Source organism: Dicentrarchus labrax, unplaced genomic scaffold, assembly GCF_905237075.1.
Source record: "Dicentrarchus labrax unplaced genomic scaffold, dlabrax2021, whole genome shotgun sequence".
In the NCBI taxonomy this organism is placed as follows: domain Eukaryota; kingdom Metazoa; phylum Chordata; class Actinopteri; family Moronidae; genus Dicentrarchus; species Dicentrarchus labrax.
This window is the reverse complement of record NW_026136719.1, coordinates 6,338,492-6,357,826: the sequence shown is the minus strand read 5'-3', so window position 1 is coordinate 6,357,826 and position 19,335 is coordinate 6,338,492. Positions and strand designations below refer to the sequence as shown.

The window sequence follows — 19,335 nt, the reverse complement described above, 5'->3', positions numbered from 1 at the left end:
TTGGAAGTTAATCCTGGTCCAGGATGCAATTAAGACAAGTGTTTTGTAGAAACTTGAAGCCACCAGTGCACATATACTGAGAAAGGATTTTACAGTAGGAGACATCTTGTGTCAGGAATACTTTCGAAATGAACAAAATTTGCAAATTTATAGATTCTGGTAGAAGGGGTTGATGCTATTTTAAGGATTTTAATGGGGAAATTGTACTTTTTTTTGTTCCCAGCCAATCATTTATATATGTCTTAATACATTTCTGGAGGGGATCTTGACCAATAGACATGATATGATAATTATGCTGTTTTTCAGTCAACCATTTCAAGACAATCTGACAGAACAGAAACTATTTTAACCAATGTTGTCTCTACATTTTTCTAGTCTCAAGACCATTTTTCCCATCTAAACTCATGAACTCAACATTTTAAACCCCATGGACAAGAAAATTTCACAATTCTAACCACAAGTATTTCAACCAAGGCCAATGACACCAAATAAGTATTTTCAACTTACAAAGAATCAAGACGACCTACGCTGCACTGTGCAACACACCACAACATTATAACCACAGGACATATCTACAAACGAGCATACACATCAAGTTCAGCATGTTCAATAGAAGGTGTACAAAGGCATTCTGGGAAATGTAGGTAGTTGTAGTCTAATAAATAGAATCATCACCAAAAATTGCCTTTCCAACAGAAGGTAAACTGGTTTACACTTGGTGCATAACAGACTTTTGAAATTCACATTTGCTGTTTGCCATGTGAAACATTTGTGTGTGTTACTCTTCAGCATAACAAAAGAATAAAGATGCAACAGATGTGAAAAAAATACTATTTTTAATCTTAGTGCAGACCACAAGGGGAAGTTGGCTGAGGGGAGCTGGTTATCCCAAAAGTAAACTGCAATACTGCTTCACGAATGGATCAACATCAAAGTGTAAGTGGGTGGAATTTCCCTTTAAGATGTTTCAGACTTACCTGTCGGCATCTCCCTGTCCTGACGACGTCTTTCGATGGAGAGTCTCTCGGACGGCGGCCATGCTGTCGGGCATGCGGTTCAGGCGCCGCGTGTACAGACCCAAACCTCCGTCAGTCATGTAGCTGCAAAAACAAAACAAAGCACATTAGATATTGTCACCATGAAGCAACTCTAAGATACACAATTAAAGGGCTCAGAAGGGATGAGTTGTGCAGTACCACACTTTGTCTAAGACTTTGGCCTGACACTCTGTTCTTCTTCTCAGAGCTGCTTTTGTTGTATATAGAGCAGGAGGAGCCCACATCCATCCAGTTTTCCGGCCGAGGCAAAGCTCTCATCAATCAGGGCCATGCAGTTGGCAATAAGCTCCCACACAAACACTGACGAGACCAAACTATCTAGCTGAAGACACATTTCTCTCATGTGGCCAGTGGTAAACAACAGTGGTCTGTAAAAGCAGTGGCAGCTCAGTAGACAGAGGATAAGTCTGTCCTTTATTCTTATATCGCCATTCATCACCGACATCATCCACTCCGGGCTGGGATATTACGATTGACTGAGAAGCTGAACATTAAGAGAAGCTAAAAATACACAGTACATATAAGTGCAGGCTAAGTAGGCCATTCACTTCATTTCATAACGGAAAATTACATTCGAAGGGACTTGATTTATTGGTTGTTGGAGTCAGAGTCTGACCGTTAGCAGCAGTAACAGTCTGAAGCTGATGCTGAATCCCTGAACACTTACACAAACATTCCCATTCAAACTAAAACAACACTAACTAATTCCCCAAATATTTGCCCATGGAGGAGATTCCTAATGGAACTAAATATTGACTCATTTAACCCACATGTAATTTAATGAAATGTTTGCTGATTTAAAGTTGAGTCGGGACCGTTCAAATGGTGAATGCTTTCTGTGTGGGACTGTGATGACTCGGCTTCTGCAGTTAAGTGAGTAGAAAAATAAGCCCATCAAGAACGCGACCACTAAAACACTTTCTGTGTTATCTCTATGTGGATCTCAGCAAGAGAGAACCCTGCACACACACACACACAAACACACACACACAAACACACATTTATACCTTCATGTAAATACAGTATACACAGAGTACAGTGTTCCCTATAGACAGAGCTCCTTTGTGTAACCTGCAGTCAGACAGAATCAGCATCTGAGCTGTGGGACAGAAACTTAACGGCAACCACGAGTCACTCAGCAGAGAGCGAGCCTGCACAGAACAAACTGCAGCATTTATAATGTTTAATGATGAAACTATGATTATAAATTAATTAATTTCAAAGCTGCATTAATTGAAATTTTTGTGGCCACAAAGAAGCTGAATATGACACATCTTCGCCTTATAAAGCTATTGTGAATGTACACTTCACATCCAGCAGATGCAGAGCGACATTAGCATTCATTTGGAGTCATGTTTGTGTCCATCTGATGAATGTCAGATGACTATTCACTCTCCTTTAAGTCTTGTTTGGTCAAAACCAAAACAATGAGCTAAAAGAGGTATGTAGCGCAGAGGGGAACTGCAGTGATGGGTGACGATTCACTGTGGTTAGATGTGAAGAAAAACTCCACTTTAGCAGCTAACCTGAAAGTGCCAGATATTCTCACCAGAACATGAATGCAGTATAAAGGCTGTGGCTACTCTGTCAGGTCATCTGGTAACGTTCAGCTAACCATTACCAAGAGTCCAAACTAAACATGGAGATTCAGCATTTTGTTACCATGCACCGAAGAGCTGGAACAAACCTCAAGAAGAAACAGGACTTCTATATTCTCAGCTGCCTTTATGAACCCTAACTATTCATCAGAAATTACTAAAATGGTTTCTTTATTTTATTTTTTATGTCTTGTGCTATATTTATTACTGTTTTTAAGCCGGTATGAATTAACCTGCCTAATGCTATAGAGAATTATAAATCCTTACCACCACTGAAGTTAAAGGAAATAATCCATGGACCACCAAATGTCAGACAAATATCTATTTACACATTCAATCAGACAGATTGAATGAAAACAATGAGTCACAGATTTTCACAAAAACAAGAGAGACAACAGACAATGAAGACAGTTCAACTCTGACAGAGAATCTACACAGAGGGGGGTTAGCAGTCCTTTATGGGAGGCATCCATCATCCCAACCCAAAGTCACCTTGAAGATGGCTGGGCGCACACACACACACACAGACACACAGACACACAGACACACACGCACCCACATCACTCCGTCACACTAATGAGTAACTGAACCTCCCTGTCCTCCTGTTTCAGATACCTGTTAACCTGTAACCTTCAGCAGCAGGAGAAACGTGTCCAAACAAGACACTTTAAGTGCTGAAACCAAGCAGCCAGGTAGAGTTTACACAGCCGTGCATGTAACAGAAGCAAAAGTTCCTGTGTAAATGAAACTGCAGAAATATTTGACTTACTAAGAATGCATGCACTAGTGCTACTGACAGGAGGAAATTCACAAAATGTCACGCTCAGCAAAAAACAAACAATGGCCTCTAGAGCTTCTTAATTCTGTTGATGGTTTTAAAAACTTACCTTTCTGCCTCAAACATGGTAACACAGTTAGTTCCAAAGCAAAATAAACAAGTCCAGGTGAGGGCTGATCCCTGATAGAAACCTCCAAAGCAAAGGTGTCCGTTTTCAACTGTCTGGCTACTGTCTGTTATCAGGTCTGAACCTGTGTGCGGGATCTGTTGTTGTGTGAATATCACCAGGTGAGAGTGTATTTGATCATGGTGATATCAGAAGAGGGTGAACAATATCACTGAACTCTCCATGTATGGATTGTGTGTAGCCTGAATGTGTGTGTTGCTCTGTGGGAGCTCAGTGTTGGTATGCAGCCTCTCTCTTCAGCTCCACATGCGTTTCCCTCCTGGCTGGAGGTTGGGTCTGTCTGCGAAAGGTGGAGGAGGGATGGGAGGGAAGGGGGAGGAAGGGGGGGAGGGCAGAGGGGTAGATCGGGCAACATACCCCCGGGCTGAGGAGGTGGAGGGTGGGGAGGGGAGGGGTCCCTTGTCTCCAAGGGCCAGAGAAGCCGAAAGGAAAAATAAAGGAGGGGGTTGGAGACTGGATGTAGATACTAAATGTGGTGTCATCAGTCATGTTGTCTGTGTTGTAGCATTAAATAAATTAAACTATCAAGACAGATAAATGCTGATCCAGTAATCTCTTTTTACAGTTGGGCTGCTTCTAAATGTCTAGAGCTGAACGATTGTTTTTATTATTGATATTTGATTAATCGGAGATGTCAGTAATCTCTGGCTGTGTGTTGTTCTGCGAGTTAAAAGTAAAAAAAAAAAAACATATGTGAAGTGAATTTAACTTGTTTTGCTAACGGTATTTAAAACTGTCTCTATCAGGACATCTGAAAGATTGATGTGGACTATTTATTTCTGTGTCTTGTCACAGGGACATTCTGGAAAGAGTTGGTGCCTTTTCATTGACATTCAGTGTCATTTTTCATTGCTTTGAGCAGCACAAAATAAATTCCACTCACCTCCATTGTACTGAGATGGAAGCCTACATTTCAGACAAAATCTGAACAAATAAAACCAGAAGTATCTGTATGACCAGATACCAGTAGAGGAGAAAACACATGTCCTTTCTTTTGTGATTTGTGTGAACTGATCCCTTAATTGACATTTAAGTGGTAACAAGAGTAGAACTGTGACAGTCTATAGTGCTGTAATCTAAATACTAGCCCCTCCTCTCTGGGTAAACATCCCACCCCTGTGTGGAAGAACCAGTTAGTGGATGCTAACAGGCCTGTGATGAAGCTAACCTCTAAATGGCCTGAGGATGCGGAGAGGGGTTGGGGGAGGTCATCAGTCTGTGTCTGTTTCAAATGGTTCACCCATTGTTGATAGGCATTTCCCAAAACGTCTTACATTTTAAAGACTATTGTATCAATTCATTCAAGAATGAAAAGTTCATGATGAAAATAAACGGTAACTGCAGCCCAGACGATATCAGATCACAAAATTCTTTGAGGAACGTTGTTTGTATTTTGCCTTGCCTTCCTAATAGGTCAGACCTAGCCTGGATATCAAGTTTTCAGAGTGAGCAAATATCTCTGCTCCCTCGATCACATCACTCACCTGTCCAGGTGTGGCTGTGGCTTGTCCTTTGTCTGCTTAGCCACAGATTCAGACGTATCAAGTACTTCAAGAACACTTAGCTCCCTCAACTTCTACAGCTGCCTCGGGGCTGGTGAAGTGCAAATCCATGAGGGCCAGAGGAAGTAATTCCCTTTGTGTTTTTTTATCACCTTACTTTGCTGAGCTCAAGGACTTCTTTCTACATTTGCATTTATTTTAATTCAAACTAATCCCCGAAGCAGCTTTTACCAGACCCTGGTCTCTCTGTCTCTGGCTTTTCGATACCATATGGAGGCAAGTTGGCGCCTTTTACAACTTCATCTGATAATAATGATGACAGCAGAGGTTTAAATTGCACAGTGTGGCAGCCAAGGTATGCAAGGGGCCTGTTACAACATGGACAGTGGGTTTGAGAGAGCAAATAAACAGGTTATCAGCATATCAGCATTACTGCGTCTGCAGACAGAGAGATGGGATACTGGTGGGATCCGAGCGATACAGAATAAATGTTGCTTATGCCACTGAGGCTAAACTGCGGGATATCATCTGGCACTTGGATCACTAGTGAGCAAGGAACACTACTGCCCTCTTCTGGCAAAACTCACAGCCTATAAGGTTACATTAATCACATTTATACAGCTATTTCTCTTTTTCATCCTTGTTTGATAAGAAATAATTTACTGTCAGTTTGTTTTGAATGATCACTTCCAATGTTATGATGAACCATAACAACGTGTTTAGGATGGATTTAAGCTGCTGATGCTTTCTCACATGGTTTTCTTGTGTTAGTACAAACTGCTATGCCAGTATTAGGGTAGAATGTAAAGAAAATGTATAGGCAAGTGTCTGAAATACAGTTTTTGGTTTGCCTACCAAGGGATGTCAAAATAAATAGATTCTACTAGTAATATTTCTTCCTGGCCAACTTACAAACTATACATTTATCATAAAAATAGTGTCTGTCACCTTGTAGATGGCTTTTGATGATTGAATACAGAATCAGGTACTGTGTTAACGGGCTTTCTTAAACACATCACAAGGTACAATGGAGCTCAAGAGGAGCCTTTTAGGGCTGTTACAATCATTAAAAATAATCAGATAATGTGCTGAGTGTCTCGCACACTCGTACCACAAAAGGGCGTCATTTCCAGGGCTGCAGCTACTGATCATTTTCATTAGATTCGTCTATTTATATGTTTGTATTCATTTATTAATTGTTTAGTGTATAAAATCAGCGCATGTAACATCTTCAAATTGCTTGTTTTGTCCAACCAACCATCAAAAACTAAAAGGCATTCTGCTTATAATGAGAAAACACAGAGAGAAGAAGCAAATCCTCACCTTGGAGAAGATGGAACCAGAAAATGTTTGGAATTTTTACTTGATAAATGAACAAAACTGCTGTTGAGAAACTCTTTGTGAATCAATGTGGCGATTCATCCACTATTGTTCCAGCTTTATCCATTTCAAAACCTGCTTGTTGGATTAAAAAAAATAAAAAAAATTGGAATCCACTTACCCGCTGGTGACATCATCAGCGCGCGTAGCGTTCTTGCTCAGCACGTCTCCGTCGCTCATGTATCCAGTGACCTCCACAGACATGCTGTCCAGGTCAACGTCCTCCCCGGCTCTGTCTCCGAGGTCCACGCTGCAGAGGGCTCCTCCCCTACCAGCCAGCTGCCGTCGGAGGTGCCCAGGGTACAGGTAGCGTCCTCCCTGGCTGCCAACCGCCCGGCCGCCGTAACTGTTCCCCATAGAGGGGGCATCGCCCGCCTGCAGGCGAGGGCTGGACTGGCCCAGTCGCCATGATGCCAGGGAAGGTCGGGTAGAAGTGAGGCTGAGGATGCTCCGACCCCCTCCACTGTTGTTGCTGGCGCTTCCGCCACCTCCGCCACTGCTGATGTCGGTGGTGACGCTGCCATCGAAGGTGGTTTCCAAGGTGCTGAGCAGGTAGAGAAGGAGACATAGAGGAGAGAATAAAGACACAATCTGTGATCCACATGTAAACAAAAGGAAAACCCAATTACCAAATAGCATAAAAACAAGACGGGAACCATCATTCAAAACTGATTTACAGGTATTTTAACACACAAGGTGACGCACAAAAATTACATCTACATTTTTAATGTTTATTGATTATTTTACCTAATTTGCAGTCGTAGAGAAAGCCATGACACAGCTCAGAGAATAAACTGAGCTGAGGTACTTTCATAGTTACAGTATAGATAAAATCTCCAATGATTCTCTATAATTGTCTTATAGTGAGGAACATGCATCTGGATCACCACCAAAACCAGATCAATCGTTTCTTGTTTCTTGAATTAATTCACCAAATTTCACAGAAATCTGTTCACTTTTGAGATACAGCACAGACTATAGTAGAGGCAAACAACTGCCAAACAAGTAGTGGAAAAAGGCATGATCTTCTTGGTGAACAGAGAGGGAAAAAGTAAAGATAAGAGATCCTTTGTTACGGTCTAAAGCATAAAAACAGAGGATATGAACCTTACAACAGACCTAGACAGCTTGGTCAGCACTGAGACGCGAGACCAGAGCAGAGGTCAAAAATCTGTGGGAGGGAACGTGATTAGAGCTAAACCTGAATCAAAGACGACATGAAAGACATGCCCTGCGATCAAAGAAAAAGATCCCTCAAAAGAAGGATGAGACAGCAATGAGAGGTAATACCTGTAAGCCTAGACAGACACAGTCTGCTGACCATGAGGCAGTTCGGTCACTGACTCAAATCCCCAACATTTATCCTGATTTGGCCTGTTTACCACTCAGCCGCAGCAGCCATTGTAAGGCGCTACACTTTGATGATCCCCAAACAGTAGAGTTTTGTTTTCCACTGCAACACAGTTTCTAAACTTCTTTAGGAGCAGTGCTGAAGCGACGAGGTGAACAGAAAATGATTTAGAAAAATATTGTGTTACTTTGCTTTTTAACTTTTCCCATATTCTCTTTGGGTATAAAAATAAATGTAATCACAATAAATTTAAGATATAATAAAGAAGTAAAAGAGGCTTGTTAAATTACTATTTACTTCAAACAATTCCTCAAAAGCAGAGTAAGTGGTGTCAGTTGGGGTGTAGCATTGAATCATCAATCACTACCAGTTAAAACTAGCTGAGAGAATGAATGTATTTGATTTTTACCTGTGTGTGACCTGAGTTCCTCGCAAGCTGGACATGGTCTCCTCCAGGTTTTGCCGCAGGTCTGCTATGTTTTTGACAGTACGCAACCGCCTCGTCTCTGGGTCTTCAGCTGAGCAAGGCAAAAAAAAAAAAAAAAACAAGCTCAGAAATATTTACAAGCACAATAAAACATAACTCATCTATTCTGAACAGAGACCCTGCATTGTGAGTGATCACCCACCTGAAAGGTCCTCGATGGAGAGCTGACTGGTCTTGGTGAAGGAAATGTCTCCACCAATTCCTCCTGAGCCGGTCTCAGGGTTGCCTATTCCGTCGCAGTCTGCTTGGGATCTGGTAATACAAATTGTGCAAGGGATCAAAGGGGGGATATCATCGATTCTGAATTATTGTGCATTTAGTGCAAACCTAATATTCAGCAAATTGTCACGAAAGAGGGATAAACCTGATTAAGAATTAAATCTGCTGTGTTTCAAGTCTTGTGACTTGGGTCCAAAATGAACGCCTGCTAAGCCCCAAATGCCTATAAAGGTTGTCTTTGAAGGATAAATCAATACAGTTCCTGCACTGGCTGGTGCTTTTTGAGACGATGACGTTCGAATGCCTCGGTTATATGCAGCCTTTGGTCTTTGCCTGATCCTAGACTTTGTCCTTGTTGACTACTGTACACTCTCTCTGAGTGTGAGTCAGTCAAAACCACTGACTGTCGCTTACAGTTCCAGAAAAAATGACAGCATCTAAACTTTTTTTAAACTTCCGGTTAACTGATCTATGATTGGTTGATACTTCAGGTTATACATTATTATTTATAACCTTTATTATTTCTGGCAGGGTGCAGTCCTAGGTGGGTAGGTCAGGGACAAAGTCAGTTTAGATATCTCATCAGAGTCTTATTTCTTTCATTTTCTGTCAAAACATACTCTTTCTGACAGGTGGAGGTGGTATAATCCTGCTGGTAATGGTACCTGACAGGTATACAGCAAAAAAGGAAGTTTCTGAGTACTGAGAATGGGGGTGTTTTGGAGATGTGGGTTGGTTAGCTACAGGTCAGGATGTACAGAGGGAGAAAGGGCAGCAGTGCAGGAAGTGTCAGGAGGCTAATGAGTGGCTGTTAGAAAGGACTCATTGAGAACGAGAGGGACCTCCTTCCTTATCACACTGGGACCAGTACAGAGGTCAGAGGCACACAACATCCACACATATTTGCCCAGAAATGTGTGCACACACATGAAGACAATACCCTCTGCATACACACACATGAACATACACAGATGTGACATTCCTGGTTAACAGCCCACAGATGGCTATTTTTTAGATTTTATTTTATTTTTTAATTTTTTACTTTAAGATGCCGTCAGAGAATCAGATATGTGAAGACTTTGACTTGTACAATTCTATCACAGTTATATTAGAGGGTTATACACCAATTTGTAGTTATTTAAAAGCTTACATAGACCAGAACAGCATACCCAGAACTGTTATCAGGTCTACGACTGAACAAATACACTCCAGTAAATATTTGTCCACTTTAAACAGTAGTCACTGAAGAATTCAACCATACCAATTCTGGAAAATCTTTCAGTGTGTATGACTTTTAGTCATAGCCAGATGTGCAGTGTGCAATGGTTTAATGACGTGTTATCAGTGTTTTATGAATCATGATTTACTGGCTGTGTTGTGGCCAGCAAGCTCAGCTTCTATAGTGATAAGACAATTAATAAAGCTAAACTAATTCTTAAAGGAGAACTTTCAACTAAATCGCCGAAAACTTTAACAATTTAGATTTAACTTATTTAGTCACAAATATTTAGTGATATGTGGTAGAGAACTACTAGATATAGATATTACGGATGGGGCCGATCCGTTCCAGTATCGGTATCGGGACCGATACCAGCGTAATTCAGGTATCGGATGTTCCCGATCCAACCTGCGGAGATATCCGATGTCCATGAGCCATGTCTGCGCTTTAACGTTGTCTGCTGAAATGACTCCACAAGTGATTCCTGCCGGCCAGTCTGCTAGCTGGCTGCAAACTGTGGAATGGATTTCCTGAACGGAGGCGTGGCTCAATGAGACAGAGTTATGAGACACGCCTCCGCTCAGGAAATCCATTCCGCAGTTTGCAGCCAGATAGCAAAGTGATTCAGAGAGATGGAAGCTCCCTCGCGTCGTACAACACTACGAACGCAATCAAACATTTTAAAAAGCACCACACGAAAGAGCACGAGGATTACTGGGTCAAAATGAGAACCACCACTTGATTGTTAAAGTAGTATTACAGTTCTTACACGATACAGGGCTATATGTGAAAATTTGAAGCACTAACATTATCCTTAGAGTGAAGCGTCTAAACTATCCATATGAAGAAGAAGACGAGCAGGGGCAGAAAGACAAAAGGAGCTGTCAGCTATCACTTCTGGAGTCATTCCAAAAACAAGGTAAACTTCAGGCAGACAACGGGAAAGCTAAAGGGATTAGTGTGTGTGTGTGTGTGTGTGTGTGTGTGTGTGTCTGTGTAAGATGTTTACACTTATTGCACTTTTCTTATATTTGAATTATTTGACATTTTGGGAATTTAATAAATATTGACATGACAATCAATTTGAAACCCTTACAGTTGCATATTTGTTTTCAGAATGGGGTTTTTCCCTGTTAACAGGATTTCCTGTTTTTCTGACTTCCTTTTCTGACCTTATACTTACTTCAAGTTGCCTTTTGGGACATACATGCATACATACATATCATACTTGCCTGTTGAGAGGAGTTTATTTCAGCCTCATATAAAATCAGCAATAATGATAATAATAATATTAAAGCAAACAGAGCTCTGGTATCGGAATAGTATCGGTATCGGCCAATATCAAAATTCAGGTATCGGGATCGGATCGGAAGTGAAAGAAATGTGGATCGGTGCATCCCTAATAGATATATAGTCTCCAGCCCGAGTCTGTGTGATCTCACCTGTACATGAACGGTGCGACAGTGGCCGTGTTGGGGTGGCTGTGATGCTGTTGAGTCTGAGGTAGCTGCACGCTGACCGTGTTGCTGGCTGTGCTCTGTGTAGTGCCTCCTCCTGCCCCAGGGGCGGCGCTACTCTTTCCCTCTGTGGAGGCCAGACTGGAAGTAGAGCTGGAGTGTCTGCTGTCCCTGTCTCTATCTCTGTCCAGGGGGCCGCGGTGCATGGCGAGACCCCCTCCTAACCGCATGCTCCGAGGCCTCTCACCAGCCTCCTTCACTGAGGAGGCTTTCCCCCCGACTCCCGGGGCTTTGCTTCCTGGCTTTGGTATTCCGCTGTGTGCAGGGGTGGAACTCTCCTTTTTGGCCACTTTACCTCCCTTGGGAATGAAGCTGGTGATTTTAGAGGTCCTTTTGTTTGAACTGTCTGTGTCTACAGCAACGGGTGCTACTTCCTCCTTAGGCTCCTCCCCCCTGAGCTCTGTCCTGTCGGGGACAGAGGTGCGCTTCCCTAACTCCTTCGCTTTCTCCTTCTCCTTCGCCCTCTCCTTGTCCTTTTCTTTTTCGCTTCCTTTGACCGAGCTCTTCTTGGCAGTCAAAGCTCTGCTGAAAGTGCGCTGGGCAATGCCCCTCAGGGCGATTTTGGGGCTGCTGGCGGTTGTGGTGACAGTAGTACCTGCTGAGGGAGCTGCTCCGTAGGCTGTCCCATTGCTCGTCCCGTTCATTCCCGGCCGGACGTTGCCATCATCTTCCTCCAGGGGGTCGGTGTTAGAACCAGTCTCGGCTCTCTCTACCTGCCCTGCTCCGAGTTGCCTGGCTTGGGCAGCGTTATCAGCCTGGGCCACGGCTCCATTGGACGAGCTGGAAGATTTGGAGCCTCCTTTACTGTTGAAGAGCTTAAGCTTCTCCAGCATTGACTTCTGAGCGACAACCTTAGGAGGAGCTTCACTTGCCAGGGCCTTACAGGAGGTGTCCTTCTCCTTGACAGACTGCATGGCAGACGAGGGAGTGCTGGTGGAGGATAGAGGAGAGGAGGTGTTCTTGGAGCTCATAGACTTGCTCCTCCAAGGTTTGCTGTTGCTGTTGGGCTGGGGAATGGCCGTGGAAGAGGATGAGGACGACGAAGATGGAGGAGGAATCTGGGCGGAGGTAGCAGCGGGGATGCTGGTAGAGGAGCTGACAGTTACTGCAGATGACAGAGCATGCTCAGTCATCACCGAAGGCTGTGAGGTCATGCCCTCTGAGGAATCTGCACCAGAAAAGAGACATTTTATTATACAATGAGATAGGAGGGGAAAAGTTAAGCAGAGGGAGCATCTGGGAGAGAGAAGAGAAACCAGATGCTGTGGGTGAGGCTTCTTTGACCCCACACAAAGTGGCCTTATAAGGGCCTGGAGGTGGCCTGTGTTCATACAGCCAAATGTGCCATTACTTTTCTTTGGGCTAGCCACCAAAACTGTTAAAAACCCTTTAGCACTAACAATGAGGAGTCCATCACAAACTGTTTATAAAAACAATGAGGAGCAGGCTCAAGTGCTTTAAAGCCTTGCCAAGCAGGCCGAGTCAAGAAGCAGTGCTGCTGCACTTATAAGGCTTGTACTTATATGGACTGCTTTTGGTCAGCATCCCTCTGCTTTACAAAGAAGCACTGTCTAGTTACATCTGGTAACATGTACTCAGTCTCTCATAGATTAGATTCACAAACAGAGTAATAATACAGTTTAACTTGGAGATGAACCGAAGGGAAAGTATTTTCTGCAGTGTAAACATGCTCCAGTAAACCATTGTTACAGATTTAACACCCAAATAGAAATTGCCTGGGTAAACGCGAAAAAAAATGACTCAGCATCTCAGCGAGCAAACTTACCAAAGAACTGAAAGAGCAAGAGAAGAGCTGAAATCCCTGGTGTAAGTCACTGTGCTGACTGTGAGAACTAGAGTATCCTGAGGGTTGCTGATGTTGATATCAGTGTGGTGCTACCAGCAGCACAGAGTTCAGACCAGTAATATTTGAATATTCAAACACCAACGGCCAGTGAGAGAGAGGGCCTGTGCAGGGAGCACTGGTTGGAATTAATCATAACAGTTCCGTTGCAACATATCCCCCCACACACGCACACTCATTCACACATATACACAAACACAGACTTATTCCAAGTCACTGCTGCTGCTGTGCTGTGTCTCATACAACTGTAGTCAGCCTAGACCTATGGCTTCTTACAGGGTCTTAATACAACCCTTCATTTTTGTTTTCTTAAGGCAACTGACAAAACACATTTCAAACTTTTTCCAGTAAGTTATTCTTACTTACTTTATACTTTTTGACATAAGTCAATACAAGTGATCAGCAGTATGAAGGATGTCACAACCTCCAGGACAAATCAAACAGTTTCAAGAATTTGAGGAAGTGACATTATTAGAACACAGAATTAGTCCATTTGTATCAGAAAGAGAAAGAAAATAAGACTTTTGTTGCTTAAACATATATAAAAATTACTAAAGACGGTGCATGTAGAAGCCCTCTCTGTCTTCTCACTGGTTCACACAGGAAAATGATCATATAACTCTCACAGTGCTCATTTGGTTATGAGTGAAGTTTTCTTTAATTCACACCGGCTACATTAATCCCATATTCATATGCTATTCATATGGTCTCATTAAGTCAGAATTTACGCAGAATATTAAACACTAAACCCACTTGTTTACCCCTTTCTCATCTGGCTCTCCACTTTATTTCATTTTTACAGCGCCTTTCATGCTCTAATTGGAAATAGGCACTCGCTCGCCGCCTTTCCTTTCTCCCCCTGCTTAGCATTTAGTGAGAGCAGCCTGAAACAATGCAGCCATTAGGAAGTAATTAGAGCCCAATTAGCCGTGCTAGCAGTTAGCAATCGGAAAAGTGGGTCAGGTTGGTAATAGCTGGCATCCTATTGGAGGTGGCTGAATGAGAGGGGGACCTGCTGTGATTATGGAGCAGGCAGTGAGAATAAGGGGACTGGTACTGCAAGTTTGGGATGAGTGAAGCTTTGATGCGGGCCAGCAAGACAGTCTGTGCTGTCCGTGAATGGGGTCAGTTTGGATTTCGGGTCAGAAAGGAACACAAGAAGAAAGGCATGACATGGAGAGGCCCTGGATACTGGGACAGCTGGTCATTGTCGTGACTGGACCCAGTGACCGGGACTGACACGCTCCAGTTGGGTTGCCAAGGGTGAAGGAAAGTGGTCAATCTTCAACGTGTTGGGTCAGAAGTGACACTAGAGAGATGGACTTGGACACTGTTGCATCATAAACCCAACCAAAGTTTCCAGACAAGGTTCAACGCTTCTAAAACACGTCACAAATGAAAAAAGTACCAAAGTTAGATTGTGTGTTCACACTTTTCTGCTGTTTCAGAATTTAACCAGACTTTTTACATTTAATGATGGCCACAAGGTGGGGTACGGATTTAATTTTAAAAAAAGTGCTTCACATGTCTTGTTTTTAGGCACAGCCATACGCTTCCTCAAGATGGGAAAAGTTCACATTTTAAGATTTAAAAGACACCCTCATAATAAATGACAATAACCACAACCAAATGGATAAAGACCTAGTAGAAAAATGCTAGTAAATACTCTGATCATAAACTGTCACTATGGATCAATCTGGCTCTTTCCTGGCTGCATTTTGAGACACCGGCTTTTCATTACCAGCACAAAATGCACTTGAGGAAGAACTTTTCCTTCAAAAATAAACACAGAATTGTTTGAACATGCCCTAAGAATGGGTCACTGACCTAATGACCCCTGTGCAGCCTTGGGCCAAATCCCGGATTTAAACTGCACCACTGCCCCTCTTTCACTGTGCTGGTCGAGCTGTCTCCTTGAGGAAACATGTTGAAAGAATTTCACTGTTTACAACCAAACTGCTTAATTATAGCAGTCATTAGAGAATAAAACCAGGAGCAGAAAATGACAGTTAAGAAGTGCCCAAAGGGAATAGGATCATAGACCACCACCGCACTTAAAACCTGTCTCACCCTCTCCGACTCTGTCTCAGGGTCATCCCAGCTGCCTACTCCTCTCAGAGCCTCCTGATAACATCAAGGCATTTTAGGAAATCATCCGAAGTGGACCCAAAGCTCTTTTCACGGATCGTCACACTCATGCGTCTGTGCGTGTGTTAATGCTTGTCTACAGCTGAGGAAAACCATGTAACTTCACACAAGCGTCAACACTCTTCCCTGAGTGTGTGTACATGTCTGTGCATGCATGTCAAGTTTAGGAGAGAGGGGGATGTTTGTTCTGCTCAGCAACTTCAAACACTTTAACCTCTGTGTAACTGCAGGACAGGTGACCAGAGCAAATACTCGATCACTTGCGCACACACACACACACACCCCAAAAAAAAAGCATTAAATGTATTAGAATTAGTGTCGGCTGATACTGTTTAGACATCACAAGCACTCCAAACCCTCTCATGGCACTGGTCACAAGACATTAAGCTAAACCTTCACGTCACTCAGCGACCAAATTGCTGACCTGAATATGCCCTACTTACATACAAGTCACTCACGTATAGCAAGACGGAAAACATGTTTTGCTTCAAAACCCAGGGCGCAGAGAAGATTTCTCCCATGTGCTGCACAGAGGGAGCATTGTGAGAACAGTTCTCCCTGATCAGTCAGCTTTATTTCATTACTGACACCTTCATAGACATGCACAAATTATATCAGACTGGCACAAAGTTTGAGCCAGCAGGTGTTTGCTTACTCATCATGTTCTGATTTCTCTCGCACTCTCTCTCTCTCTCCTCAGTCATTGTACTCCAAAAAGTGAGAGGGACAGCCGGCTTTTGTGTGGAGACTGAAACTTTTTAAAGTTTCTCCACATGAATACACTCAAATAGTGACGCTACAGCTCATCAGAAGGCTATTCATTCAGCAAGGGCACCAGCCATACAAACACACACACACACACACACACACACACACACACACACACACACACACAAATACATGGTCAACAGAAGCGTGCACATACACAAACACACAACCACAGGTGCCCCTTGCTCTCCCTGTCTCTCTGCTCTGTGTCACTTGGTGGACACCCAGACGCTGTCACCCTGCGTTAACGCAGAGCAGAAGAGAAGATTCAGGTCTGTTTCCTCACTGTACAGCCGTGCAGTAACGTGACTCCATTCTGGTGTCAGAGCCATTGACACAGAGCAGATCTGGCCTCACAAAAGAAGCTGCAGGTGTCTTTCTGACCATCTGAACCTGCTGCAACACTGTCTCACAACAATGTGTAACTTAATGTGGGGCACATTCAAGTCCCAACATGCTTTTGGAAGGCAAAAACTAAACTGTAATATAAGACAGATGCTGTCAGATTTTTAATGACACCTTAGAAACAAAGGAAATTCAAAAACAGTGTCAGTTTCAGACCAAATAAGCAAGGAAAAGTCCCTACAACCTCATTACTTCTTCACAAAAAGCAACTGACGTGACAGGACTTACAGAAAAAAACCTGCTTTCTGCAGCATTAAAAATGCCCACATTTCTAGCTGCAGCAACAACAACAACAACAACAACAACAACAACAACAAACCAGTAAAACTGACCAAATCTGCTACCATACTTTCAAAGGTTCAATGCAAAGCTCAAGCTATACATCTGAAAGTACAACCTCCAGTTCTGGTGATCTACAAGTGCATTTTGACAAACCTCATGGGTGCTGCAGACGTCCAGGAGGAACAGAGAAAGAAGGAAAGGAGAGGAGGAGATGGACAGGAGAGGAGGAAAGAGTCCAAAACTGTGGCCAGCCATCCAGGGAGTGTAGGAGGAGGAGGAGGAGGAGGACTGTCGTGCAGGGCTATGGCAGAGGGGAGGGGCTTGGCAGCATGTCAACAACAGGGCAAAAAGGAGGAGCGTCGACAAGTGATTCCCATCCTACCTGCTGCCAATCATATGGCCTTCTACTCTAAAACACACACACACACACACACACACACACACACACACACACACACACACACACACACACACACACACACACCTGCATGCCAGGGTGGTAAATAGGTTGGTTAAACTTTGTTAATGTAAACAGCTTTTTAACTAAGTTTTCTGTACTTACCACACACCATTACAACTACTACTACTATTATTACTGCTCCTACTATCACTTTTAATATTAAAGGAGTAGTTCAACTTTTTGGGAAATATGTTATCAATATGATTTCAAGCCCAGAGTTGCATCAACATGATTGATAACACTCTCGTGTCTATACCATGAATGTGAAGCTACAGCCAGCAGCTTAGTTTAGCACAAAGAATAGACTCTCCGCTGGTTGCCTGGCAACCACACAGTAACTCCAGAAAGTCACTGGTCAAACCACTAATTGTTGTTTTTAAACTTCAGTTTTTGTACGGGTAAAACAAACAAGACGTAACTTGTTAATTTGTGAGCTTTTAGAGGTCAGAGCCAGGATAGCTGTGTCGCCTTTTTTTTTTTTCAGTTTTTATGCTGAGCTAAGCTGAATAATGGCTAGCTGTAGCTTCATATTTAACATACAGACATATGAGTGGTATCAGTCTTTTCAATCTAACATCCACAAACACACAACTGTCCACGTCAAAGTCCCCCAATCTCCAGTGGAGCTGCACATCAGAATAAGTGCTGCACTGTGCCGCTCACAGCATTGGTCTCAGTTAATTTGTCACTGTTTAAACACAGACAACACACTTTTTTTCTCTCTCTCTCTCTCTCTCTCTCTCACACACACACACACACACACACACACTCTCTCTCTCTTCCTTTCTATGTCTCTCTGACCCTGTCTCTCTCTCTCTCTGGGCGGTCAGAATTCTCTGTCTAATGCAGGGTAATGAGTTTAGACTGTGAACACTAACACAGTCTATATAAAGCCTTGGCGCACTGAGTTGGGACAGAAGCTATTTCAACACTGGTCTCGCTGAATATACTGCCAAACACTTGGTGTGTATTCTGCAGAGCACTAACACTGGGCAGAATGAGTTAAACTGGGTCAGGGAGGTTTGGAATAAAAGTGTGAGAGTAGCTACAGTTCCGACTCCAATGCAAACATACGACAGAAGACAGGTCTATTCTTGATTCTCAAACAGTAGACGGGGAGTGAACTGGTGAATCCGACTTTCCCGCTCTGTTTAAATGATGTTATCTTGTGTTGTTGAATGAAACCTCAACAGAGGTGCAAGCTGGGAGTTATTGTGACAAAGTGAGGAGACTGACAGTTGGAGCTCCTGGATGAAGATGAAACTCTCCTGGTTGAATCATCGGCACAAAAGATCAACATCTGTGTTACAGTAGCAACTACTCCCAAGTAGCATTTATATTAAGCAGAAGGTAAAGATCACGTTATAGGAATTTAATAAAACACTCAGCAGTTTCAATCTCTTCCCTTCCAGGGTCAACTTTTGTGCTGTGATTTAAAGTGAAACATTCTACATTTGGTACAGCTAATTCAAGCCTCAGCAACAGCAGCTTATGAGACAAAGCTGAAATAATTCTGCTGGATTGTTTAACTTTACCAAACAGGGAGAGGGAGCTGTTCATCCAGACTTCATTCAGGACACTAAACATTTTCAGAAACACAAGTAATAAAAATACTTTTCACACGAGACCTATCAAGCAGCTACAACAAAGTATCACAATGAATTAGTACAATAAGAAAGAGATCTTTGGATGCAACCTTTGAGCAAAGTCTCAAACAAATTCAAAAACACAAGCATAAATGCCCTAAAAGGTTCAGATGGGAGCTGAAAGGGCTCCAGCTCGTCACACCTGCATTAACCTCTCCACCTGTGAGGACGGACACAGTCTGCGTGCAACAGCCGAATAGAGGTTATCTTAACTCACAGTCTAATAAATCACAGCTTGTCACCTCACCTTCTATACAGTGACCATGTGCCAAAAACAGCAACTGGACACAGGTTCAAAAGGCAAAACTTGAGAGTTTCACTTACTTACACGGAAGAGTTACTGAGGGTGCAGTCAGAGAATACATTTACTTCAACATCCAACAACTGAATGTTTATCATAAAAAGGGTCAAGAGCAACGCTCTAAAGAAACAAACTCCTTATGATGTGAAATATCAACGTTCAGAA

The 19,335-nt window shown here is 42.9% G+C and overlaps 1 protein-coding gene across 15 annotated transcripts in view; it reads right to left on the bottom strand.

Annotated features, from left to right (window-relative positions):
• Positions 1 to 19,335, bottom strand: part of nav2a (neuron navigator 2a) — a 213,885-nt gene that overhangs the window by 45,897 nt on the left and 148,653 nt on the right. For 14 of the 15 annotated variants that reach the window (XM_051379464.1, XM_051379457.1, XM_051379458.1 and 11 more), the window contains 5 exons: positions 11,222 to 12,464; positions 8,484 to 8,593; positions 8,264 to 8,372; positions 6,625 to 7,047; positions 978 to 1,100 (listed from right to left, as the gene is read on the bottom strand). In XM_051379464.1, the coding sequence (XP_051235424.1) occupies positions 978 to 1,100; positions 6,625 to 7,047; positions 8,264 to 8,372; positions 8,484 to 8,593; positions 11,222 to 12,464 (2,008 nt within the window). Of the gene's footprint in view, positions 1 to 977; positions 1,101 to 6,624; positions 7,048 to 8,263; positions 8,373 to 8,483; positions 8,594 to 11,221; positions 12,465 to 16,916; positions 16,938 to 19,335 lie in introns of those variants that run through there. The other variant, XM_051379467.1, reaches the window with a different exon arrangement.